General features: G+C 50.1%; 3 protein-coding genes across 4 annotated transcripts in view; 2 read left to right on the top strand and 1 right to left on the bottom strand.

Moving 5' to 3' along the window:
• Positions 1–254: 254 nt before the first annotated feature.
• On the top strand, positions 255–12,048 carry CLSTN3 (calsyntenin 3). The gene is made up of 17 exons (XM_014957161.1): positions 255–430; positions 1,409–1,604; positions 2,075–2,283; positions 2,581–2,730; positions 3,383–3,568; positions 4,029–4,298; positions 4,572–4,684; positions 4,771–4,933; positions 6,083–6,139; positions 6,923–7,080; positions 7,263–7,411; positions 7,882–8,108; positions 9,282–9,452; positions 9,969–10,114; positions 10,243–10,378; positions 11,050–11,267; positions 11,352–12,048. Exons 1-17 carry the CDS (start codon positions 355–357, stop codon positions 11,520–11,522), a joined length of 2,796 nt encoding a protein of 931 aa, XP_014812647.1. The 5' UTR covers positions 255–354; the 3' UTR covers positions 11,523–12,048.
• A 61-nt stretch (positions 12,049–12,109) lies between these two features.
• LOC106896888 (solute carrier family 25 member 33-like) lies at positions 12,110–21,491 on the bottom strand. Its single transcript, XM_014957162.1, has 7 exons — positions 21,370–21,491; positions 16,264–16,440; positions 15,736–15,813; positions 15,193–15,293; positions 14,191–14,258; positions 13,648–13,930; positions 12,110–13,548 (listed from the first exon to the last, which is right to left on the bottom strand). Exons 1-7 carry the CDS (start codon positions 21,408–21,410, stop codon positions 13,349–13,351), a joined length of 948 nt encoding a protein of 315 aa, XP_014812648.1. The 5' UTR covers positions 21,411–21,491; the 3' UTR covers positions 12,110–13,348.
• A 3,792-nt stretch (positions 21,492–25,283) lies between these two features.
• The window catches only part of PEX5 (peroxisomal biogenesis factor 5), a 13,069-nt gene continuing 12,980 nt past the window's right edge, over positions 25,284–25,372 (top strand). For both annotated transcript variants that reach the window (XM_014957249.1, XM_014957248.1), the window contains exon 1: positions 25,284–25,326. The gene's annotated coding sequence lies outside the window, so the exon portion shown is untranslated. The remainder of the gene's footprint in view (positions 25,327–25,372) is intronic.

Raw genomic sequence — 25,372 nt, 5'->3', positions numbered from 1 at the left:
TTCGTTTGGTTTAACTACTCCGGCTCTCCTGATGCCTCTCCACATATTCCTGATAAGATAGTAATGAGGAGGCCAGAAGGAACACGTTGTTTCTGATGAGGTCTCCCAAGAGCTACCTGGACCAGAGCTGAAGAAAGAGAACTTCTTCCTCCCGGTCTATTTTAGACATCTTAATTTCCAGAGAAGAAGGTGGGGAGGGGTGGTTGTTACCTGTCACTGGATGACATTCTGCTCTTTTCCTACTGCATCCATCCTCGGCGGCTAACATGACTCTGTTCCTCCATCCCTCACCCCCAACCCACCTCAGCAAACAAGCACAAACCCTGGATTGAAGCTGAGTATCAGGGCATCGTCATGGAGAACGACAACACGGTCCTGCTCAACCCACCGCTCTTCGCGCTGGACAAAGACGCCCCGCTGCGCTACGCAGGTCAGTGGGCACCGGCGCTGGGCGGGGGGGCAGGGGAATTGGGGGGACACTTAACCAAGGGGCAGAGGGACATTTAACCAAGAGACAGAGGCAGGGAGAACATCCAGCCCCACCATGCTGGGTTCTAGATCTCTCCAGGTAAACCCTCACCTCCAAACCTTGCTCTTGGAGGAGGTCCCCGGTGAAGGTCTGGAGGCGATTGGGGCCCGGCTTGATTTAGGATGCTGTGCCCTTCGGGAGAGGAAGGGAGGGTGGAGCCAGCTACTTTTTGACGCAGTTCAGCTATTTCCAAAGATCACATGCACAGCTCCCTCTCTGCGAGCGCTGGAGAGGGCTGGTCGGGCACACTCCACCGGCAGTGCTCCATCCCCTCCCTCTAAGCACAAATCCCTACAGATGGGGGCTGCATTCCCGATCCTTGCTTAGGCTGCTCCTGGAGCTTCCTCCTGCACCCTCCCTCAGCTTTGGGAGAGGGAAAGTCATCCCCCCGTGAGCTGGACTTTAGGATTTAGGTGGCCCTATCTGCAGTTCCCTGCAGTACAGTGCACGTCCTGCCAGTGTGGGTGGATGACACATCATGGATCTTCATGCTCTGGATGTCTGTCTGCAGTGTATGGCCTGGTTTGCCTCCCTGAGGGATGCAGAGGAGAAACCAGGTGGTCCCTCAGTACGGTGGCTGTGTAGCACTAGTAAATCTAGCTCCAGCCTTGGAAGCTCTCATCTTTTTTGGATGCTGGTGGAGACTCCTTGCCGCGGGAGCAGTCTCCAGCAGAGGGCAATCTACACCGCTAATGGCTGTAAGAGATGGCTGGAGGAACTCCTAGGGATCCAAAAATTGCTCTACATAGGAGGTGGTAATGAGAAAGGAGAGTCTAAGTAAGAAAGGAAGAAGATATGGAAGAGGCAAGCGAGGGGGCGTAATGTGCTCTCCTCAGTCTTTTTATTTCTCCCCTTCCTCTCTGCCTTTGTGGGTACCAGGTGAAATCTGTGGCTTCAGGATCCATGGGGCGGGGGTGCCTTTTGAAGCTGTGATCCTGGACAAAGCTACAGGTGAGGGGCTGATCCGGGCCAAGGAACCAGTGGATTGTGAAGCCCATAAGGAGCACACGTTCACCATCCAGGCTTATGACTGTGGAGAGGGACCTGATGGAGCAAACACCAAGAAGTCACACAAGTAAGTCCGTGCAGTCCTTGCTGCAGGGTGCCAAATGCTATCTGTCACAGAAATGCAAATGAAAATTGCTGTGGGAATGCTTCCTTTAGCCAGAAGAATTCTTCTCCAGCCTTGGTAGTGTAACTCAACATGTTAATAAAATCCAAAGAGAAATGTTCAGTGACTGAGTCACATGAAGGAGTGCACCAGAAATGAGGGCCGCTTGACAGTCGTGTCTAAGGGTGGTGGTTTATGTTGCTGCACATAGGCAGGAGGTCCAGATGACATTATCATTCCTTTTGCTCTTTCTCTGGGGTGGGAAACCATTCTCCAAGCTCCTGTGCGCCAGCATTGCTGCTTTGAAACCAAGGTTTCTTGTCCTTGCTTTTGATGGCTGGGAATCAGACTGGTGCACTTTAGGGGGGATGACTTACACTGAAATGTGGCTCCTAATCAGCTGATCAGGTCTCATCAACATCTCTCTGCCCCAGGGCCACAGTGCACGTCCGAGTGAACGATGTGAATGAGTTTGCTCCTGTCTTCGTGGAAAAGTTGTATCGCGTGGCGGTGACTGAGGGCAAGCTGTATGACCGCATCTTGCGTGTGGAGGCCATCGATGGAGACTGCTCCCCACAGTACAGCCAGATCTGCTACTATGAGATCCTGACCCCCAATATTCCCTTTCTGATTGACAATGATGGTAAGAATCCGCACCTACCGTGAGCGTGTCACTCCCCCTTTCCTGCTTTTGTCCCTCTCTGCCAGTACCAATTGCTATATGAATTTTCTGGCGCTGCTGATCTATCTCTCCTGGTGCAGAGATGCTGCAGCCATTTTGTGGGATGATACAGTTTGTCACAGAGTGGCAGCAGGAGAGGGAATCAACCCCTTTTGGGTTGTTTTTGTAGTTGATCGAAAATAAGAGTGATTTCTAGAAGGAACATCTTTGAGGAGGCTGCCCTTCCTCCCCCCTTGATCTCATTGCTTTGCTAACCAGGGAACATCGAGAACACGGAGAAGCTGCAGTACAGCGGAGATCGCCTCTACAAATTCACAGTGACAGCCTATGACTGTGGGAAGAAGCGGGCTTCTGATGATGCTGAAGTGGAAATCCAGGTGAAACCCACCTGCAAGCCCAGCTGGCAGGGTACGATACCTCCCCACGCAGTTTATGTCTTCCCTTTGCTTTTGCTGAACCACTACTGATTGCAGATGGTTGTAGAGACACATACAAATTCGAATGCCCGTCTATGTGGGTTCAGTTCTGGCACCAGCCCCTCAGACCCATCTAAGGGGATGTGGCAGGCACCTAAGTCTGTTGTAAAGCCACCGAAAGGCAATTCTAACATAGGAAAATAATCCCTTGGATTACTATGAGTTACTGTGTATTTTTTAAGGGTTGTAGACTGTATTCAACATAGATTATTTTCAGGGCTGCTCATACTGAGGGTAGTTGGCTTTTCCAGAGGTGGTGTATGCCTACAGCTTCACCTTAGTCAATAGAATTAAGGGGAAATCAACAGAACTAAATATCTGCTCTGCCTGATAAGAAAGACTGACAATCCCAGGAGCGATACTACGCTGCTCCTAGTTGTAGAAGACGGGAATTTGGACCCCTTGCTTCTAGGACATCTTCCCTTGCACTGGTGCCAGCTGCATAAAGTTATCTTTTCAACATGGAAAGGGCCAAAAAATCTGTTTCTGGGCTGGTCTATAGATGCCACTTGTGTGTGTGCCAACTGTTCTGGCCTTGGGTCCTTGGCAGGACCCAACCCCTGTCTTTCACTCTTCTTCCTTAGGCTGGAACAAGAGGATTGAGTACACCCCGGGTGCAGGCAGCCTCGCGCTGTTCCCCAGCATTCACCTGGAGACCTGCGATGAGCCCCTGTGGAACATCCAGGCCACGGTGGAGCTGCAGACGAACCACGTGGCCAAGGGCTGTGACCGGGATAACTACTCCGAGAAGTCACTACGCAAGCTCTGTGGTGAATCAGTTCTTTCCTGGGCTGAGGGCAGCTGTTGACCCATCCCACCCTGCCCCTTCCCCTGGAGGGGTTCACAGTGGTGGCCCTGTGCCTCACAGAGGTGTTGGAGGACACATTCCTCACATCTGCTGTGGTCAGTGGGGCTGGGAGGACACCTAGCTCGCATGTTGTGTGAGGGGCAGTGGGCACCCTGCCCGTATTCACACAGGGCTCCCTTACTGGGAAACCAGAGCTTTCTGTGCATTGCCCCAGTACACGGAGTCTGTGGGACTTCCCCCAGCCCAGATGGAAAAGTCACCATCCTTCTCCAGATAGGAGAAGGCCTAGAGGCAACTCCTCCTCTCCCTCTGCTCTTGAATGTTATAGCGGGCCCTCTCAGCATCCTCTTCATCTGTTCCCCAGTCCTCAGGCTCCTTATTTCCTCATACTGACATTCCTGACTCCCTTCCCTTCCTGGTAGGTGCTGCTTCAGGAGAGATTGACCTGCTGCCGGTGCCCAGCCCCACGGCCAACTGGACCGCGCGGCTCTCGGTGCACTACAGCCAGGACAGCAGCCTCATCTACTGGTTCAACGGCAGCCAGGCTGCCCAGGTGCCTGTGGTGAACGGGCCCAACGTCCACGAGGGGCTGAGCGACCACTTCACCCTCTCCGTGTGGATGAAGCACGCCGTGGTGCCCGGCAAAGGCAGGCGGGAAGAGGAGACGGTGATCTGCAGCACGGTGCAGAGCGGTGAGACCCTTCTCCTGGGGTGGTGAGGCTTCTACTCGCCACCTCCAACCCGTCAGAAGGGATTGTCCCCGCCGGGGGAGATCCCTTGTGTGCCAGAGTGGGGTGGGGGGTCCATCCTTAGGAATGTGGCTTCTTCAGGTGTCTCTTTTTCTGGGAGCAGTGAAGGCCATGGCGCTGAGTGTCGATCATGCGGGCTACTCCGGGCTTCTGGGCTCTGGGCAGGGAGATGGCTCTGAGGTGCCATATCTAACCCCCTGTGCTTGTCCCTGGCAGAGGATGGCTACTCCCATTACTCCCTGTCTGTGCACGGCTGCCGGATTGCTTTCCTCTACTGGCCGTTGCTGGAGACTGCAAGGCCTGTGAAGTTCCTCTGGAAGCTTGAGCAGGTGAGGGAGGCAGTTTTGCCCCTTCCCCGTGTCCCTTCTCCTCCTCCTGGCCTTTGCTGATCCCTTCCTCTGCTGCCCGATGGCAGGTCTGCGATGACGAGTGGCACCACTACGCCCTCAACCTGGAGTTCCCCACCGTCACGCTCTACGTGGATGGTGTCTCTTATGACCCTGCCCTGATCCACGACAACGGCCTCATCCATCCCCCACGGCAGGAGCCCTCGCTCATGATCGGAGCCTGCTGGACCGGTGAGCGCCCACCCCCTGCACCACGCTCTTCCCACGTGGGGAACAAGGGAGCGGAGGGAGAGCCAGAAGAGGTGAAAGAAACACCCCCTAGTCCTAAATGATGCAAACCACACCGTAGTCGCCTTACTTCCTCGGCACCAAAGTCCCTGTGGCTTCCTCCTTCCTTACGGACCAAGCCCGCCGGCCACCATCATAACAGTTCAGGGACAAGTGTCAATGGTGGCTTTGTGGACAAAGCAGTAGGACACGGGGTGGATGACCAGCTTTCAGGCAGAGGGGAGTTGAAGCTCCATGCCTCGTTCAGGCCCCAGCCTTTCTACCGAAGCTTTCCACCAGAGAGCAGGCAGTACTGTTTGTGCTGCTGCTTGTATTGAGGGGGATTTCTGTGTCTTGAGGGTCTGTGTGAAGGAGTCACAAATCGTTCTGTAGAGGAACTGGGTTGGAGGACAAAGATCAGGTCAGGAACATAGTTAAGCCACTACCGGATTAAAGTCCATTCTGTGGAGATGCAAGGCTGTCTATCCCAAGCCTTTCAGTTCTCCTGCAAGACTGAAGCTGAAGGAATTTGCCTGCTGCTTGCCTTCAGTCCAGCAGAAATTTCTAGCAAGATACAAAGATTTATTTTTTTTTTAGATTTGTATTTTTTTTTCATCTTTTATCAAAAATTTCTTTACTGTAGTACTGCTTCTCCCAGGTCAGGGATCTTCCCACAGCTCGGTGTTCTCAATTGGCCTTTTGCAACCAACAAATACCAGTCAGCTTGTGACACCCTCCTGGAACCATCCGAGTTTCAAAGGGATGTTGAAAACATGGCTTATTGCGAATATGGCTAGGACCATGTCCCATAAATGGGAATCAATTAATTCCCAAAATAGATATCATTGGGAAAAGAGGAAAAAAAAACCTTTGCTTTCTCCTTTTTGTCAGTTACTCAACCTGCAGTCTCACCATCCCTTCATGAAAAGAACTCTGCCCTCTTTGATCTGTGATGTGCTGTCTCTCTAGGGCTGAAGGTTGCACTGCTGGGCACATGACTCCAGAGCTGTTCTTTTGGACTGGCCAACACATGTATTTGTATAGATCCTTGCCTGACCCTGTAATTAACCTCTCCCGATGCTTATTGCTTGTCTGAATGTTCTTCTTTTGCAGAGGAGAAAAACAAAGAGAAAATCAAAGGAAACGAGAACTCCACTGATACTGTTCAGGGTAGGGAAAAGAAGGAAGATGGTTCTCTTCCCCTCTTCACCACGCATGACTATCACTTCTTGCATGGTGCCTTCCTCATACAGCTCCCCCAATCCTGTCCCGCCACCTCCCACCATCTTGGGAGAAAACCCTTATTTGGCAGATTGGTCCTTGATACCCTGATACCTCTGGAGCATGAAAAGGCTGATAGGAGGACTACAGCCTGCTTTGAGAGATGCAGTATGCTTTTCATGTGGAGAAACGGGTCCTCCTGCCTGATCATTAAAGTTGGTCCTTGAAGAACACAATAGCCTTTAGAGACATCAGGAGATGTCACCTCATCCCTAACTATCTATGGAACGTATAGTTTCTTCTAAAAGCCCTCACAGGAAGCAGAGTGAGAAGGGGACAAGAAATTGTTTCCATCTGGCATTCAGCAGTTTGGCAGAAACTTCTCTACGCTACCCACTGTTCACTGCCCTGGTCTTTCTGTTGGTCTGTTTTTCTTGCTTCCCCCCCATCTGGAATTCAAAAAATTGTCATCTCCTGACTTCAGCATCCCCTGTCTTCTTCTTGTCTTTGCTTTTCCACATCCTGTGCACCCCTCTGTCTCTCTCTACCCTCCTTTAACATCTGTATGTCCCTCACACCGTGGCTTGGCTTGGCTTTTCCATGCCCCATACCCCCTTCTGTCTCTTTATACCTCCCTTAACATCTGTACGTCCCTCACACTGTTGCTTTTGTTGGTTTTGCTCTCTTCCTCGCCATGTCTCTCACACCCTCCACCTCCCATGTTTCCCCCAGGAGATCCTCTGTCGATACACCACTACTTCCATGGTTACTTGGCTGGCTTCACTGTGCGCCCTGGTAGCTTGGAGAGCCGGGAGGTTATTGAATGCCTGTATGCCTGCCGTGAGGGGCTTGATTACAGTGACTTCGACAGTCTGGGCAAAGGGATGAAGGTATGCCCATCTGCCCAGCTTGCATGGGTCTCCTCCACTCTCCTCCCCAGCCTCGCTTCCCAGGACTTTGCCTGCTCCCCCACCTCAGACAATGGCCCGCCTTTCTCCTTGGTGTCTCTCTCAGCCTGGATTCTTGGCATTTGCCAAGGAACCCTGAGTATTTTCTTCTCTTCCACCTGCAGGTTCATGTGAACCCTTCTCAGTCCCTGCTCACCTTGGAGGGTGACGATGTGGAAACCTTCAACCACGCAATCCAGCACGTGGCTTACATGAATTCACTGCGCTTCGCCACCCCTGGAGTCCGGCCACTCCGACTCACCACTACTGTCAAGTGAGTGGGCAAAGCAGCACCTCCAGCTTGCTTCATCCAGAAGATTCCCTCTCTTCTGACTAAAATTACACTCCCTCACCTTGTATTCTAATTCTAATTGATGGTCTCGAAATGGGTAAAAGACTTCCTGAAAATCAATAGTAAAGTATGCAATATCCAACTGGATACGGTAACACTGGGTCCTGGGGTCCGTGCAGGTAGAACTTCTGCCACCACTCTTGGTGTTCCAGGCACGTGGGCCAATTTTAATTTTCGCTGTGGTGTGTGGATGTGACCGAGCCACTTGAAACCCAGTGATGTTATCCCTACCACACCTCTCTGCCTTGCACAGCAGGCTATAGGGAAGCTTTAGGAAGACTACCAAAAAAAAAGAGATTCCCTTTGTTGGCAGAAACGGGAAGGAGGTGTTCTTTTACAGGGTTGCTGGTGGAAGCTTGGGCCAACTGATGCTTTCTGTGGCTCTCCCTCAGGTGTTTCAGTGAAGAGTCCTGTGTCTCCATTCCTGATGTGGAAGGTTACGTTGTGGTGCTACAGCCTGATGCCCCCCAGATCCTCCTGAGTGGCAATTCCCACTTTGCTCATCCTGCGTCAGACTTTGAGGCTCCTGACGGGGTGCCCCTCTTCCCCAACCTCCAGATCACCTGCTCTATTTCTCACCAGGTGGAGGCCAAGAAGGATGAGAACTGGCACGGTACCGGTGAGTGGAGTACAGGGCGAGGGACAAACTGGAAAGACCTACAGGAGTTGCTGTCCTGCAGGGGAAGAACAGCCCCTCATTACAACCGAAATGGGAGAGAGCTCACAAATACAGAAGCAAGGCACATTGTCTCTCAATATGTAGGCTAATCGGTTCTTATCCCTTTCTGCTCCTCCCTGTGCTTTTTCTAGTTCCTTTGCCTCCTTCTCTCCTCATTCTTTCCCAGGCTGCTCATTCCTAATCCCTTTTACATTTTACCTACTTTTTTTTTTTTTTTTTAAACTTGGATTTCCCTGTATTGAATCCAGCACTTGGATGGATGTCCTGCCTGTTACCCTCTCCGCTCCTGCACTCACTCACATCTCCTCCTGCTTCCCTTATTTCTTACCCCCTCCCATCTCTCCCTGCATCGCTCACACCTGTGAATTCCCCAGATCAGTTTCTTCACACCCTGTAATATCTCATCCCTCAATTTCTCTCCATCACCCTCAGATTCATAGAATCATAGAACCGTCTAGGTTGGAAGGGACATTAAAGATCATCTTGTGTGTCCCTGCACTCAGTGCTCCACATACCCTTTTCCTTCTCTTCCTATCTCTTCTGGTAATGGGATTTTTTTTGGCTCATAGCTCTCTGTTCAGTCGCTTTGCTTTTTCTCATATGAAACTCAATGATGAGTGTCTTGACTTAGAGCAGGTTGGTCTTACCCCTGCTGAAAGCAGTCAGTCATGGAACGTGGTTGGCATTTTAAAGAAGGTAAGAAAGGTCTCAGCCGCGGTATCCAGCAGGCAGGAGACAGGGGAAAGCTTTCAAAAGCACTCAGGGGCTGGGAATGTCTGATAGAGTCGTTCCTAATTTGCACATTGTCATTGTCAACAAGAGTCCTCACAGCCAAGATGCGTTCTCACGAACCACTCTGATAATAGTATGTTGTTCCAAAATAAAGTGACTTTATTATGTGCATAAATAATGTCATTAGAACCAAGGGGGAGTCCTCCAACAAGTAATTAGGATGACAGTGATTTCACTCAAGGTCAGTGCTAGCCAGAGAAAGAGAAGTCATTATCATCTATGACGTGAGCGCTTTTAAGTGGGCACCACCCACAGTAACTCCTGCCTTCACTGATGGCCAACGGGCTTTCTGGCCCTGTCTTCTCTCCGTTTGCATCTCAGTGACAGACACACGGATGTCAGATGAGATTGTGCACAACCTGGATGGCTGTGAGATCTCACTGGTAGGAGATGACCTGGACCCAGAGAGGGAGTATCTGGTGCTGGATGGGGCACTGCTGCAGCAGCGGGGGCTGGAGCTTGTCAACACCTCTGCCTACCTGACCATCACAGGTATGTCCTCTCCTTGGCCACAGCTGCCTAATTACGCCTCTCACTGCCTGCCAGGCATCGTTGGGAGAAGCACTTAAACCCGTGTTAGAAATGTGTTGGTGTGCTTTGTGAGGCTCCGAGATGTAACCATTTGTTGACTCCTGGTTTTTGGAAGTCCCAGGCTATTTCCTTGGGGAGGTGGCTCCTCCTTCATCACAGAGTAGTAGGGCATGGTGTCTTGAGCTCTCACCCAGGCTTGTATCGCTCCTCTTGACTTACTCCTTGGGGTTTGGTGTTCTCAGGTGCTTTAACAAGGCTGTTGCTCTTGAACCTTCCTTCCCTTCCATTTGTTTTAGCAATGAAGGCAGGGATTTCATCAGTTCCTTTGCAGCCAACTCCATCTATGCTCCTTTCCTAAAATTAACAAACCCAGCTTTGCCTTGGATTCCTCTAGAGCTCCTAGTTACCACAGGGTTACGATGGCAGATGACTCTGAGGCAGGAGCTTCCCGACCCCACACCAATTCTCTCATTTCAGGCGTGGAGAGCATTGCGGTTTACGAGGAGATACTACGCCAGGTCTCATACCACATCAACCGTGGCGCTGCTCTTTATGAAAGGAAGTTTCACCTGTCCTGCACGGAGATGAACGGACGCTACTCCAGCAATGAGCTCACTGTCGAGGTATGAGATCAGTGCTGCACTCACATACAGGTCCTTGTGCACACGTGGAGAGGACACGGGGAACAAACACAATGCAGAATGTGCCGTGAACACAGGGCTGAGTTTCTCTCACTCCGGTCTTTTTGTAGGTGAATGTCCTCCACAACATGAACCGAGCTGCTCATCCTAACCATATGCTGAGTTCCCAGCAGTTCATACACCGAGGCCATCATTTACCTCCAGAGCTGCCTGGGCACAGTTTGGCAAGCCCTCATAACAACCCAAGTATGTAACACTATCTTTTGGGTTTATTCCTTTAGGTCAGGATGATGATTTTCCGATATCCTGGTAGAACCTATAGCAGAGAATTCATTTCAGGCTCCCTATACCCATGTTAACAAGTTCTCATTATACTGTCCTGCCCTACTCATTGGGGCAAATGGGCTGCAGCCTGTGTCAAATTGGGGTTTGGAGCTTGGTGCAACAATCCACCTCATTTGGTGTGTTGTTTTCCTGATGTAGAAACAGTCTGAAAGCTACACACAAAAAGCTCTAAGCTGGTACGGTTTCATTCGTGCACCTTGCAAAGGTGCTACTCGGGCTTGGGTAATGTAATTTCAGAAAGAAGCTTCAACAAAGGAGAGTCACAAGAAAATCAAGACTGCCACTGGTCTTAAAAAAAAAAAAAAAAAAGAGATAGGATTAGGTGGTGGTCAGCAAGGCAGAAAAATATAGGAGATGGCACCATCACATCAGGTTGGAAGCGCACGTTTCTGTGACCGACTCCAACCATGCCTTCTCCTTTTCTTTTTAAAAAAAAAAAAAAAAAAAGAGATAGGATTAGGTGGTGGTCAGCAAGGCAGAAAAATATAGGAGATGGCACCATCACGTCAGGTTGGAAGTGCACATTTCTGTGACCGACTCCAACCATGCTTTCTCCTTTTCTTTCTCCCAAGTGGTCCCCAGTGCTGCCACTGTCATCATCGTGGTGTGCGTGGGCTTCCTGGCACTCATGGTGATCCTTGGCATCCTGCGCATCCACTCCCTGCACCGGCGGGGAGTGGGGCAAGAGGTCTCTGGGGCAGCTGACGGGGGGCACACGAGCACCGGAGGCAAAGAGAGCGACATGTTCTGGGACGACTCAGCCCTCACCATCATAGTCAACCCCATGGAGGTGAGGAGCACCCAGAGTGGTTGGGGCTGGGTGGGCAGCTGGGTTGATAGATCGTTCCTCTTACCTCATGTCTCACCTCCCCAGTCCTACCAGAGCTGCCAGGAGAGGGCAGCAGAAAATGGTGAGGGCAGAGCAAGTGAGGGCATGGAGGATGAAGATGACAGCACCGACTCGGAGACACCCGACTCCCCGGACAGCAATGACATAGATGACCGACACATCATCGGCAAAAGCGACGGGTCTCACCGCTACTAGGAGCTTTAAAACACCAGTCCAATGGATCCCCTCAAAACATGTGGCTGGAAGGAGGAGTTGTCTGTCTTTGAACTCCCTCCTTCCCCCCCCACCGTGTACACATGCGCTCCTCCCTCATCTGTCATTTCTGCCTCCCATGTTCCTTCATCTTCTGCCATTCTCATTGTGGACATTCCCCACGTTGTTGACCCCCCATCTGGCTCTCTAGAAACACGACAGTGGCACAGTTCAAACCAGGATGAGGAAGGAGGGGCTTGGAAGGAACAGAAATTTGGAAGGAGAAGCCAGCCATAGGGCTCAGAGTGGGGTCTCTCACACCCCCTCCCCAGATATTATATATATATATTGTATATTTTTTCAATGTTGTCGTTTGAGGTTTATTCTCGTTTCATGCAAAAAAAAAAAACAACCACTGCAGCTTGTGTCGCTTTGTAAAATTGTCGATACTCCTAAACTAAAAGGAATGAAGGTAAGAAAGATGAGGAAACAAACTGGATTTTAAAATAAATGGATTTCAAATAAAAAATTCAGGGCTTCTGCAGTTTTTCACTACAAGCAGGGAAATAAACACTCAGCGTAGCCTCTAATGTGAAACTGGAGATTGTCCAGAGCATGTATTTACTGAAATTACTGCCTTATCTCGGGGAAGGGTTACATTTTTTAGTGTATGTGTTGGAACAAGAAAAACACATCACCCCTGACCCTACCCCCTGCCTTTTTGAGAGTCAAAACACTCTTTGTAAACACAATGTAGCCTTCCCTGCAAGACAGGGGCTAGGAACCCACTGAGGAACAGAAGGCATTGCAGCCTTCACAGGCAAGTGTAACACCTGCAGCAAACCAAATCCTTAATTACAGAAAAAAAATAAGGCTCTTTCCATACACTTAGCGTGTCGTCAATAGAAACAAGCCAAATCCTCAGCTTCATCCATCTTTTCACCTGCTCGGCTTTCTTTACCAGCATAAAAGAGCATATTTTTCACACCAGGGGTTCTGGCTTGCAGCAGAACAGCTCCAGTACTTCTGAGGGAAGGAAGGCGTCCTCCTTTTTCCGTTGGGAATGGAGGGGATGGAAACACAACAGATATTGGCAAGGCATGGCTACGAGCCCAGCAGCGTGAGTTGTTAGGGTAGTGCTTCATAGCAGACATGTCCTCCTTCCTTTGACCCACTTGGTCTGATCATTCAGACCCTGCAAGACAAAAACTTGCAGCTGCCTGACACGTCTCAGGGCAACGGCTGCAAGGTGTTAAGGACCCAAAGGAAGATTCCGCAACAGGACGTTTGCTGGCAGCCAAGGTTGAGAAATCCTCTTCAGAGGTAGGTGAGAGTGGAAGAGCCCCTCTGAGGGCATGAAAGGTCTCAGCACAAGATGTCTGCTTGCTGCACTTCTCTCAGATGTCTCAGCTCTAGCCTGTCTTCACGTTCAACTGTGCCCACGCACGGTTGTTACTGGGTTCAAAAGAAGTGACCGTGCTGAGGCTGTCTAAGATACTCTTAGGCTTTCTCCTTTGCCTCCTTTCCAGTAAGTTCCATGCCCTGGTTTCATGCAGGGAGCTTACAGCAGGCAATGTCAAACCCGTGCCCTGACATCTTGCAGCACCAGAATAATTCAAGACTCCAGAAAGAAGAAAGGCTACACGGTGCACATTGGAGGCAAAAAAAAAAACTTTGCACAAAATAGTCTTCTGCCCTGAGAATGCTATGCCTGACCCAGTTCAGATACGTGATGAAAAGCACCACCTCCCTGAGCATGTAGACTCAAGTCTCAGGATGATGAGGTCTCTGTATCTCTACAGCAGCCTCAGCCAGGTGCTACGGCGTGCTTACAAGGTGGAAGAGGCCAAATGTACGATGAGTTCATAGGTAGCCATCATGATAGCTGCGTTGGGGATCTGGCGGATCAAGTGAGCCAGGAGCCCTCGGTATAAAGCCAAGGGTCCCTCTTCATGGACCACAAGCTGCAGAGTCTGTACAAAGGAACGGTATCGTGACCCTTCTTCTCGCAACCGTGTCCGAATGACCTCTGGAGAGACAAAAAGGGAAGTGGTATTAGCAGATTGATCCTACAGGCATGGAACCTCCCACTGAGGGGAAAAGCAGCAAGGAGAATGGACGCACTCACCGTGTGGATACGCAATGCACGAAGCACATGTTTTGGAGATGGCAGCAGCTCCCATTAGTCCAAAGAAATCATGGCTGTTTGGTGAAAGCGTGAGCGGTGGGGAGAGGGAAGGATGGCTGTTTCTCAGCTGCTGTTTCAGTGCTTCATAGATGACAAAGTGTATGATGGTCTCTGACACTCCAGCATAGGAGGCAGTGATCCCACGGTAAAATCCACGCAGGCCTTCAGTGCGGTACACGTGCGCGGCACACTGGAGAGCATTGCTGGCCACCTCTCCCTTCAAACCTCATCCCATTGGTCTCAGCCCATCGATCCAGCCTGGTGACCACTGACCTAAAACCACCCTGGGATGAGGAGGTGGGGGTTAGAATGGCCTAGTGCTCCACTGACCTAAAATGCTGCTGTGAACACAACTGCATGACTCTTCCCCAGCAGGCCTCGAAGACCTAAGTTCTGATGGCGAGTCGCAGACCCCTGCCCAGCCCCACACCCCAAACCAGTCCTGATTTGAGACGAGTGGCTCTGCGTTGCCAGCTTGCCCTACCTGGCTTCCAGCTGCATCCTGGTTTTCACTAACCAGATAGGGTTGGTGAGTGTGGCAGAGGCAACGCCTGGAGAACAGAAGAGGAAGACAGGCATGAGCACCAGGATCACACTGACAGCTTGTGAAGAGCTGCCTGTCTCTCGGAATTCTGCTTGGCAGGCTGCAGGCATTTGCAATTTGAGAATGACCTTGAGCTCCCGCGGGAGAAGAGACATTTAGGGCAGACTATCTCATTCTCCTCCTCCCTCATTCCAGGCTTTGTCTGGTGGTAATTAGCTCCTCTGCCTCCAACATAACCCTACTACAGGCCCTGCTGTTACAAAGAAGGGGGGAAAAAAATGGGCTAAATTTGCAAGAGTGGCAGATTTAGAGAACTGGGATACATCAAGAGAAATGATTCTGTGAGTGGTCTAAATTACACGCTGCTTTCTCCCTTTCACAACTGAATGGAGCTCTTTTCTTGAGCAGGCATTTGCAATTTGAGAATGACCTTGAGCTCCCGCGGGAGAAGAGACATTTAGGGCAGACTATCTCATTCTCCTCCTCCCTCATTCCAGGCTTTGTCTGGTGGTAATTAGCTCCTCTGCCTCCAACATAACCCTACTACAGGCCCTGCTGTTACAAAGAAGGGGGGAAAAAAATGGGCTAAATTTGCAAGAGTGGCAGATTTAGAGAACTGGGATACATCAAGAGAAATGATTCTGTGAGTGGTCTAAATTACACGCTGCTTTCTCCCTTTCACAACTGAACGGAGCTCTTTTCTTGATGGCAGTGGAAGGGGTAAAGACTAGATCCATAGCTTGAAGAGATGAGCCTAAGCAGAACGAAGACTGAGAAAATGCTTTGGTTACTCAAGGAACTCACTGCTCCCGGTGTGGAGGAAGAAAACTTCAGAACAGAGAGCAGGACTGATGGGAACAGCAAAGGGGAAGGAAGGAACCCCATTTACGTTTACAGACAGAAGGACCCCCTGGCTCTGATTTGTGCCAGAAGAGGCTCACCTGCACAGGCTGCTGATAGCATGTGGACCTTCTTGGACTCCGGTACAAGGACAGCATTGAGCTTCTCCTTAACACCAGAATAGGCAGCAAAATAAATAGCCCTGGTTGGAAGGAAATACAGAAGAGGTCACAGTTTACCTATGAGGAGCACAGACAGCACTGCTGTGGGGTCTCACTCCAACTTTTATTACTCTTAGCACATGCCTGTTTAATTTTACATTGGATACCGTTTATATTAGGCCCACAGCAATCATCTTATCTTACAACTATGATCAGAAGGTCCAGAAAATCTCTGTGTGAAGGGGTCCTGTGGAACAATGAGCACAAGGCCCAGACTGCTTTCAGTACGTGGAGCACTAACTGTCACAGAGGTCCTTTCAAAAGCATATACCATTTATACCAGGCCCACAGCAATCATCTTATCTTACAACTATGATCAGAAGGTCCAGAAAATGAGCATGAGGCTCCACATAGAGCACTAACTGTCACAGAGGTCCTTTAAAAAGCGCACAGCATGAGCTATCCTCAGGGAGCAGCACTCACCGGGAAGGAGCAACCCCAACAAGGTTTGGACCCAGGCCTCGGAACAGGGATCGCACGCCTTCCTTCTCAAGGATGGACCTACAAAAGGAAATGAACAGAGAAACCAGCAGAATAACTAAGATGGGGCTCTCCTGTTCCTCCTTCTTCATTCTTCAGTACTTCTTGTAGCATCCTCTCCTCAGATCCTGTGTTATCCTTTTTCTGCCCTACTCTCATTTTCTCTCCAACTTCTCTTCTGTCCTCCAGACATTTCTTCCCATTCTTGCTGACACCATCACTCTGGGTCTGATCAAACCACTGGCTGAGAAATTTCTCACAGTCCCAAAAGCTGCCTTGCAGACTCAAGAGTTCAAAGCACAGATCAACTTAAGAAGTAGATGTAGATGTGCTCTCATGAAACTTCCTACCAGAGCCTCAGCTCAAATGGTAGTTCCATCTCTCTCTCTCTCCCCCCTCTCCCGGCCTCCACCTGATGGCCAAACCTTCACCTCCCTGGTGCTAACACGCACACTGCCCTGTCCTACTCACCTCAGCAACTTGAGCACTCCAGGAGATGGTGGGGTGGAGTTCATCAGCCTCACACTCATCCCTGGCAGTTGTACCTCCGAGAGACACAGAGGCCGCAGTGTCAGCTGGGATGACTGTAGACGTGTCTTCACCACTTCCAGGGGACATGTCAGGATGGCTCCAGCTGTGCCACCACATCTAGGGCATAACAAGGGCACAACAGCACAGGTAAGAATGACCCCTGTGTAGAAACTGGGCAGTAACTCTGACCCTGCTCGTCCACAACCTCTCCCCTCTAGGAGAGGAGGTTAGGTCTCCCAGCCTGCGTCACACATGACCTCCTGCTCTGACATTGATTAACGTAATAACGGCTTAGCTTGGGACATCTCCTGGCAGCCTCGCTCCAAAAACCTCACTCAGTATTTGAGACAAACAGTCCCAAGTCCATAGGGACTCAGCAGGCCCTCAGCAAAAAGCTGCTGATCTCTGCAGTCAGAATTTCCCAGAGCAAACATTTCTGCTGCCCAACCTCACTGCAATGCCTTCTGCTGACATCACCAGGCTCCCTGCCTCACACCTCCCCACAGCAGCACTGGCTCAGAGAGGGGCAGCAGCACAAAACTCCACCCCACCACCCAGCCTGCCTGTGTCTTCAACCCATAACCCGTTCAGCCTCACACCTGCAAGGCCCTCTAAGCAAGATCTGTATTTTCTACCAACAGACAGGTCTGACCCCCAGCCCGACTTGGTTAATGAAAGAGGACAGTGACCTCTAGCAGACAGAAGCTATCTTTGGAACTCAGGAACCACCACCATCAATCAGTCTAGTCACACCTCAGAAATGCTGAAAGGACACATATCCACTTTTTCCCCCTTCAGCACCAATTCAGAACCAATACGTTCAGTTCTCGGCTTCTGCCCCTTCAGATCCTTTACCTGACAACTCTACTCTTCTAGAGGATGCTCACTACCTGAGAGACTGTTTTGAGATGAATTTGCATGGAACAGCCACGCAGGAGGCTTGATGAACAGACAGTTGTTCATATCTGCTACAGCTAAACTTGCTTCGTTTCACAAGAGATGGAGGCTGAAAAAAAAAATCTCATTCTGTTCCAAAGAAAGAAAAGCCAACCAAAGAACTACAAGATATGCAGGAAGAACCGAGTGTATCAACAGAATTACATATGATGGTACAGGACAGCAAATGGCTAGAGTTCTAAAGAATTATTTTGAAAAAGCTCAGTTCACACACACATTGCTCTCGCAGCCTTTGCTCCTAGGGCTTCATTCATTATTTCCTGAAGGATAGGGGAAGAAAAAAAGTAAAATAAAATAAAAAAATAGGTCTGGATGTCTATCGCAATGACGTCCAAGAGTTGAAGATCTGGCAGCTAGAAGGTTATGCAGCTAATGATGCTAGCAACTAGTTATGCTACTCCACTACACTCACGCTGCTTTGCCAAGCCCTTTGCAGATCTACGCAGTGGTGACGACTTGCAGAGCAGCCATCAGCAGCAGTTTCTCTCAGGAGATAGGATGATTAGTGGGACTCTGGGATTAGGTAGAACATGACCAAAGAATTTAGCCCGGGCTCAGAAAGCAACACAAAGAAAAGCAGGAAATGTCCTGGCTCAGGTTCTCCGGATGATGAACAAGCTGCTCGAGCGCAGACACCAAGACAGCCCATGCAGCAATCCAGGAATCACAGGAGGCAGAGCCTCCTTTTACAAAAGCCACGTTGATCCTTCCCATATAGAACATATTCAACCAGGGCTCCAACAGTCCTGTTCTTTACCGCAGTTTCTATTAATTTGCATAAGGAAGCACAACTTTATGTTTTTACAATACCTCATTTCTTCAGGAAGCCCCTACATGAGCACGGTCAGGATACGAACTTGAACCCATGCCTCCAGTATATATAATAGTTTCCGGAGTTCAAGTTCCTCAAGGTACTGATATGCATAGATAATAGAGAACAATTTTAAAAGCAATAGTAAGAGTTAAAGAAATTGTTACTCCTTAGCTTAGTGGTCATTTTATCAGCAGTAAGAGAGTCATGATGATACAGCTGCTCACAATGGATGAAAGGCTTAAGTCTCCAAAATTCTTCTGTTTCAGGAAAAATGGAAAACTATGTACTCTTGTCACAAAGAGCTAAACTTTTTTTCCCAATCCAATACTAACAAAGGCAAAACTGAACAACATCTAGTTGGAACAAACATTATAAAATCAGCAGGCATAAAAACCACATGGCCATGGATATTAAAAATAGCTGATTGAGGAGACCTCATATCTACAGATTTAAACGCTTAAGAAATGTCAGGGAACTGGGAAAATATACTAGCCTAGAAGAGTTCCAATGTCTACCAGGACTTGGGAAAAAAAAAAAAGGTATGTGTAATAATTTATGCTGCTATGGTTATATGGTTATATGACCTGAGATTCATGCCAGAAGAGAATTACGGAATCAGATCACTATAGAGACTCAAAGAGACTTTGTACTAATCAATGTTGGGGGGAGGGGGGCTCTCTATATATATATTTTTAATGGAACTTACCAAACCAAACCTGGACTCACAAAAGCAACTACAAAGATATAACATATGTCAATTTTGCAAAAAGTGAGCTTGATATCTCACAAAAACACACTTAGAGCCTTAGTACCCTGTCCACAGCATAGATGCTAAATGGATTAAAATCAGACCGCAAAAATCTGAAAAAGAAAAAAAAATACCAGCCCCACTCTTTCCCTGCCCTGAAACCAACTGTCAGTAAAGAATGAAACAGCAGTGGTCCAGCAACAGCCAGGGAAAATTGCTTCTAGACTAGACCTAACAATTTTCAGTTTTTCCACCAACAGACAGGAGGTAACATTTTACTCTTGATAAAATCCATGGGTCACAAAGACTGTCAAAGTACTGAGCAAAGCTGCAACAACTGGTAATAATGAAAAAAACACACACAGAACTGAGCAGTCACTGAGGGTCCTTACACTGGGCTTAAACAGACCGGTTTAACAAACCAAAACTCTGAAGTCATTACTCTAGAAGTAGGGGGAAAAAAGCAACTCCTGCAAAATACGATGAACAGCAGCAGTTTACAATTAGTACAACATGTACTCTCAGAGCAAAGCAGTGGCAAAAAAAGCCGATAGAAGAAGGCAGGTAGTTTTACCTTAGAAAACAGTACTTGCCTCTAAATCTTGCTTTTGCATTGTAAAAGGAAAACTGGAAAGATTGAGGTGGCAGAAAAAGAGTATTAGTCGAGAGAAATACAAAAAACACCATTAAGATTTTTTTCAACGATATGAAAAGGGTATGAGAACATGCACAGAGGTGACAGTTTACTGGTAATTCACGTTTTAGCCCTTTCTTTGGCTAGCCAAAAAATTGAAATGGCCTAAAGATGTTAATTTAAAAACAGCAATGCTAGGTCAGACAAACCTGCAGTTAAACCAGGATTGGGCCTAGGACACAGGCAAATAAAGATGACCTACTGAACAGTAGGAGAAACAGTCATCTCCAGAACATTCTCCCAGCTTCCTGCTATTTTCAGCTCAGGAAATTCCTCAGCCAGAAACATTGCATTGCATTTAGTAGCCTTCATCACATTCCTTTTTCATGAATCTTTTAAAAATGCTTTCTGGACACATAAAAAGCTTTTACCCTCCAATATCCTGTGGCCAGGAGTCCCACAATTTAACTGCACACTGCGTTAAGAGCTATGTTCTTGCATTAGTTTTGAACAAACCTCTCACAAGTTCCATTTGATGGTCCCCAGTTCTCACACCAGAAGATAAAGCGAAGAACTGATCCTTCATCAACGAGAAGTTTCATTAGGAAAAACAATCACATCAAAATTATATACTGCAGCAATAACTTGAACTTTTTATTCAATTCTTATTCATCTCCTGGGTTATAATTAATTGTAGTTCAATGATTATTGCTTAATGGGTGAAGACAGCCTACAGACTGACAAAGTTCTCACTAGTGAGAACTCTCACCAGCCAAATTTTCGTAGTTTTTCAGGAACTGAAGTGGAAAATGAGGATGAGAAAAAGCTTAAGAAGAAAGCTAAGAAATACGAAAAAAATATATTAAGAAAGGCTAAGATGCAGTGACTATACAGTTCAAAGGATAAATTAATAAAAGAGAATAACATACACAAAATAACACTGGGAACAGAGAGGGCAAACACACATAAGCAAAGATCGACAGAGCACAACAACCACCTTAGTGGCATAAACCTAGAAATTCACTAATTAAGAGCGATTAAATGATGTGCTTTATTGCACACGCTATACCACAGACCTCACTGCCTCACAGACTCCCACAGGCTGGTGGAACTGGGGAAGGGATCAAGTGGCTGGCCAGGCAAGGGAGTTCTGCAGATACTCAGCAAAAAGTCTGGAGGCCCAGAAGCACCTTCTGCTTTAGAACACCATAAACTTAAAAGCCCATTGTTTTGAGGCTTAAACGATACATGCTCCTTAAAGAGAGGAAGGGCGAAACGCTGCCACGGGAGAAGGAACTTGCTCAAGGGCACGCTGCGGATCCGGAGGCACCGCTGGGCTCCAAACGCTCCTAACACCTGACTCACCAGTATCAGCCGCACTATTTAAAGCCGGGAAGACAGGCAGGAATCTCAACCAGGCGACGATGAAGAGCTGGCTGCCCTCCCAGAGGCCGGGATGCTCCACCATGTGCCCCGCTGGAGGGGCCCGGCGGCGCTTCTCCTCACCCCACTCCCTCGCCCGCCTCCCTCGCCAGCCTCAAGGCGGGATGAAACCCCCCGTCCCGCTCCCGGGACTCACACGGAGGCCTCCCCTTCCCCTCGTCCCGCCGAGTGAAGGCTACGGGCGTGGGGTAAGGCAGGGCCTCCGCTCCCCCGGCTCCTTCCCCCGCTGCTGCCGGACCGGAGGCCCCACAGTCCCCGGCGTGAAGCCCGCAGGCCGCCGCAGGCCTCGCTCCTCAGGGGCGGGCGGGACGAGCCCCGGGCGGCGGCCTGAGGGAGACCCCGGGCCTGAGGGAGACCCCGGCCTGGCAGCAAGCGAGAGCCCGGAGCTCCCCCCCGGGGAGAGGACACCGCGGGGCCCGGGAGGACCCACGGGCTGGCGGGGCTACTCACCCTCCGGCGATCAGGTGGAGCAGGGTGCTGTGCTCCGGCATGGCCCGATGCTCTGCCCCGCCGTCCGCACCGCCGCCACCACCCCCCAGCCCCGCGGGGCCGCCACCGGGCCCGCCCGCCACCCACCGCGCATTGGCTCCCGCCCGGCCGGAGGAGGCGCCCGGGCACCGCATGGCGGGAGGGGCGGGCCCGGGGAGGCGGCCCTGTGGAGCTGCCAGTCCCGGCCCCACCGCCCGCGGCGTCTCCAGGCCCGGCGGCCTCCTCTGTGGTACAGCGGGGACGGTGCCCCCCCCCCCAACGTGCGTTCTGAACCCCGGCAAAATATGCCCAAAATACGGCTGAACCCAGGCGAAATAATTTATTCGAGGTCAGGCGGCGGGGAAGGGATGGGCCCGAGAGCAGAGGCTGGTCGTTCCTGCTTCTCATCCTGCCCCAGCCGCACCGCAGATGCTTTCTCTGATCTTTGGTTTTACACAAAAAAAGACCCGCCGAACAAATTAGGCCCATGGTTTTGAAGTTTGAAGGACCACTGTGTCAAAAGTGGGGAATATTCAGGGCCCGAAAGGTCCGCTGTTGCTTTTGGAAATGCAAAGTTTCAGATGATGTCAGAGTTCACAGGATATCACCTTCCTAGGAAAAATAGAGCTGGGGCTCTATAGCCTGGAGAAAAGGAGGCTGAGGGGAGACCTTATCTACGTCTTTTTCTGTACCTTCAAGCGGAAGAACACCCAAGCCTCGATTTTAGGCAATGACAAACTGCAACTGAGCCATGGAAGATGCTTTCTGAAGGCCTACCAGGCTGTCTTCAGACTGGTGCAAGTGATACCATGATATCTTCACTAGATCAGAGGATTGCTTAATGTTGGAACTGGGTCAGTGGCGAGCCCTGCTTTGCAAGAGTCTTTGTCAGCCTGAAGGCAGCCAAGATCCAGGGAAAAGGCTGGCTTCCCAGGAGAAGAGAAAGAGGGGAAGAGAAAAGAAGAGAGGATACAAGAGTGTGTCTTGTCCCCGCAGGCAACAGCGATGACCCTGAGTGCTTTCCCTATGGGGCCTCTTTTTGCTGCTCAGGCTGAGGAAGGGAGGCTGCGGGGACATTTTTACAGGTCAGGCTTTCAGAGTCCCTGCCCTGAACCAGTAGGACAAGCTGAACTGGTGTCACGGGCATACCCCAAGACCCCGATACAAATGTTTATAAATCAAAACAGCTTCATCCTGACTTCTTCACAGCTCGGTCTCTGATGGCTTTTGGGTTTCTGCCTGTGCCGTATCTTGGTGCCTGCACTCCCCTTCCCCATGTCTTTGTGTGGTCTATTGGTTTTCCTAGCAGCAGCCCCCTCTGTCTGTTTCACTGAATTTCACTGAATTTTTAGAGTTGGAAGGGACCATAGAGATCATCTAGTCCAACTCCCCTGCTAAAGCAGGATTGCCTAGAGCTCGTCAGAGCATGTTACTCAGGACTGCATCCAGGCGGGTCTTGAAAATCTCCAAAGAAGGGGACTCCACAACCTCCCTGGGCAGCCTGTTCCAGGGCTCTGGCACCCTCACTGTGAAGAAGTTTTTTCTCATATTTGAGTGGAACTTCCCATGTTCCAACTTGTGCCCGTTGCCCCTTGTCCTGTCACTGGGAACCACTGAAAAGAGTCTGGCTCCCTCCTCCTTCAACCCACCCTTGAGATAATTGTAAGCGTGAATAAGGTCTCCCCTCAGCCTTCTCTTCTCCAGACTGTTCTTCTCGAAAGTCAGTCAGGATTCTGCCCCAAAGCCTCCTCCCTCTGTCTGTCTCTTCAAGTGCTCTTGCTAACCCTCGATCACGCTGAGGGTAAACAGGGTTGGCATTTGGTAAGTCCTGTTTGTTATTCCAGGGGCTTCGCTCCGGAAGGGTTGGGTTATTGCGCTCACAGTCCTTGAATGACTACGACTTACAGGCAAGTGGGGTGCAATGCCATAAGGCAGGCACCTGGAAGGGTGGAATGTCTTGTGCCAGTTGTCACGCAGCGTGCGCAGCCTCGGTCTCCATGTGTAAGAGCAGTTATGTAAATGCCTTTTCAAGTGTCACCATCTTAATGCAGCTGCCTGCCAGATGTAGGGCATTTCCACACCAGTGCCTGAATGGATCACCGAATCACAGAATTGTGGGGCTTGGAAGGGACCTCTGGAGATATAGTCCAACCCCCTGCCAGAGTTGGTCCACCCAGAGCAGGTTGCACAGGCACTTGTCCAGGCGGGTTTTGAATGTCTCCAGAGAAGGAGGCTCCACCACCTCTCTGGGCAGCCTGTTCCAGGGCTCTGCCACCCTCAAAGTAAAGAATTTTTTTCTCATGATAAGATGGAATTTCCTGTGTTCCAGTTTGTGCCCATTGCCCCTTGTCCTGTCACCGGGCCCCACTGAGAAGAGTCTGGCCCCATCCTCTTGACACCTGTCCTTCAGGTATTTATAAGCATTGATGAGATCCCCTCTCAGCCTTCTCTTCTCCAGGCTAAACAGACCCAGGTGTCTCAGCCTTTCTTCATAAGAGAGGTGCTCCATTGAGCCCGAGTCTCAAGTGTGCTTTCAAAGGGGATCTTCCAGTAATCCTCACTTGCTGGGTTTAGGTTTTTTACTGCAGAACAGTCTTGGTGAGCAAACTAGATTCCTTTGGGGTGGTGCAGAGCTAGCTAGGGTGCCGTACGCAGGAGCAGGCCTCGTGCCTCTCAGCCGCTAATTGCTCTGCAGCCCGTGGGGCCAGGGAAGACATAGTCCCAAGTAAAGCTCCCCGAACATGTTTGGTGGGGATGTTGGATTTCCAGCCCCAACTCTGGTCACTTTAAAGATGTGGCTCCCATCGAGCCACACATCTTTAAAGATGTGTCCAGTTTGTGTCCAGTTCTGGGCTCCCCAGTTCAACTGCTGGAGAGGGTACAGCAGAGGGCTACAAAGATGATGAGGGGCCTGGAGCATCTCCCTTATGAGTAAGGGCTGAGGGACTTGGGTCTTTTGAGTCTACAGAAGAGAAGGCTGAGGGGGGATCTGATCAATGCTTATAAATATGTTAAAGAGTGGGTGTCAAGAGGATGTGACCAGTCTTTTTTCAGTGCTGTTCAGGGGTAGGGCAAGAGGAAATGGGCATAAACTTGAATATAAGAAGTTCCATCTAAACATGAGGAGGAACTTCTTTACTTTGAGGGTGGCAGAGCCCTGGAAGAGGCTGCCCAGGGAGGTGGTGGAGTCTCCTTCTCTGGAGACATTCAAAACCCGCCTGGACAAGTTCCTGTGCAACCTGCTCTGGGTGGACCGGCTCTGGCAGGGGAGTTGGACTAGATGATCTTTGGAGGTCCCTTCCAACCCCATGTGATTCTGTGATTCTGAGCCACGCTACGTGCTAGCGAGTGCGGAACTGGCTGTACATGCCATAATGCATTTCCAAGCTGTGCGGAGAGCGGTCGAGCAGACTTTAACCACCGAAGAACAGCGCCGAAAACGGCACCAGGCGTCAGGTTTTGGGGACAGACGGACTGCATCTGGGAAATCTGGAGAGGGCCCTGCGGAGGAGCAAGTTCCTTCTTGAAGAGGGGAATGTGGGCCTTGATTCTGAAAAAGATTTACTTATAGCACCCTAATGTCACCAGAGGCATCATCCAAACCCTGCTTTCTGCTTTTCCTAGTCTTTTAGCAGCCACGCGTGAAGGAGGCTCTGATTTTCCAGGTGCTCTCCTCTTCCTTTGGAACCACACCTGGAAAATGACAGAAACCGCAAAGGAGCTGACATTTCCATTTCCATCTCCGTGCCTTACCTGAAGCCATCGCCCACTTTTCAGCTAAACAGAAAACTCCTTCTGACCTGTTTACTGGGACTCTGGCCCTTTAAGGCGCGCCGGTGCGGCGCTCGCGGGGTGCCTGGCCCTTTAAGGGCTGGCCCCGCCCCCTTCCCCCCCCCGCCTCCTCTGCCCCGTGAGTCCCGGGAGCCCCGGCAGTCCCAGGTACGGTGCCGGGGGGGGGAAGCGGAGGACCCCGCCGGTCCCGGCC

Source organism: Calidris pugnax, unplaced genomic scaffold (genome assembly GCF_001431845.1).
Source record: "Calidris pugnax isolate Ruff unplaced genomic scaffold, ASM143184v1 scaffold225, whole genome shotgun sequence".
Lineage (NCBI taxonomy): Eukaryota > Metazoa > Chordata > Aves > Charadriiformes > Scolopacidae > Calidris > Calidris pugnax.
Note: the sequence above shows the minus strand (reverse complement) of the source record. Positions and strands in the feature narration are given on the sequence as shown.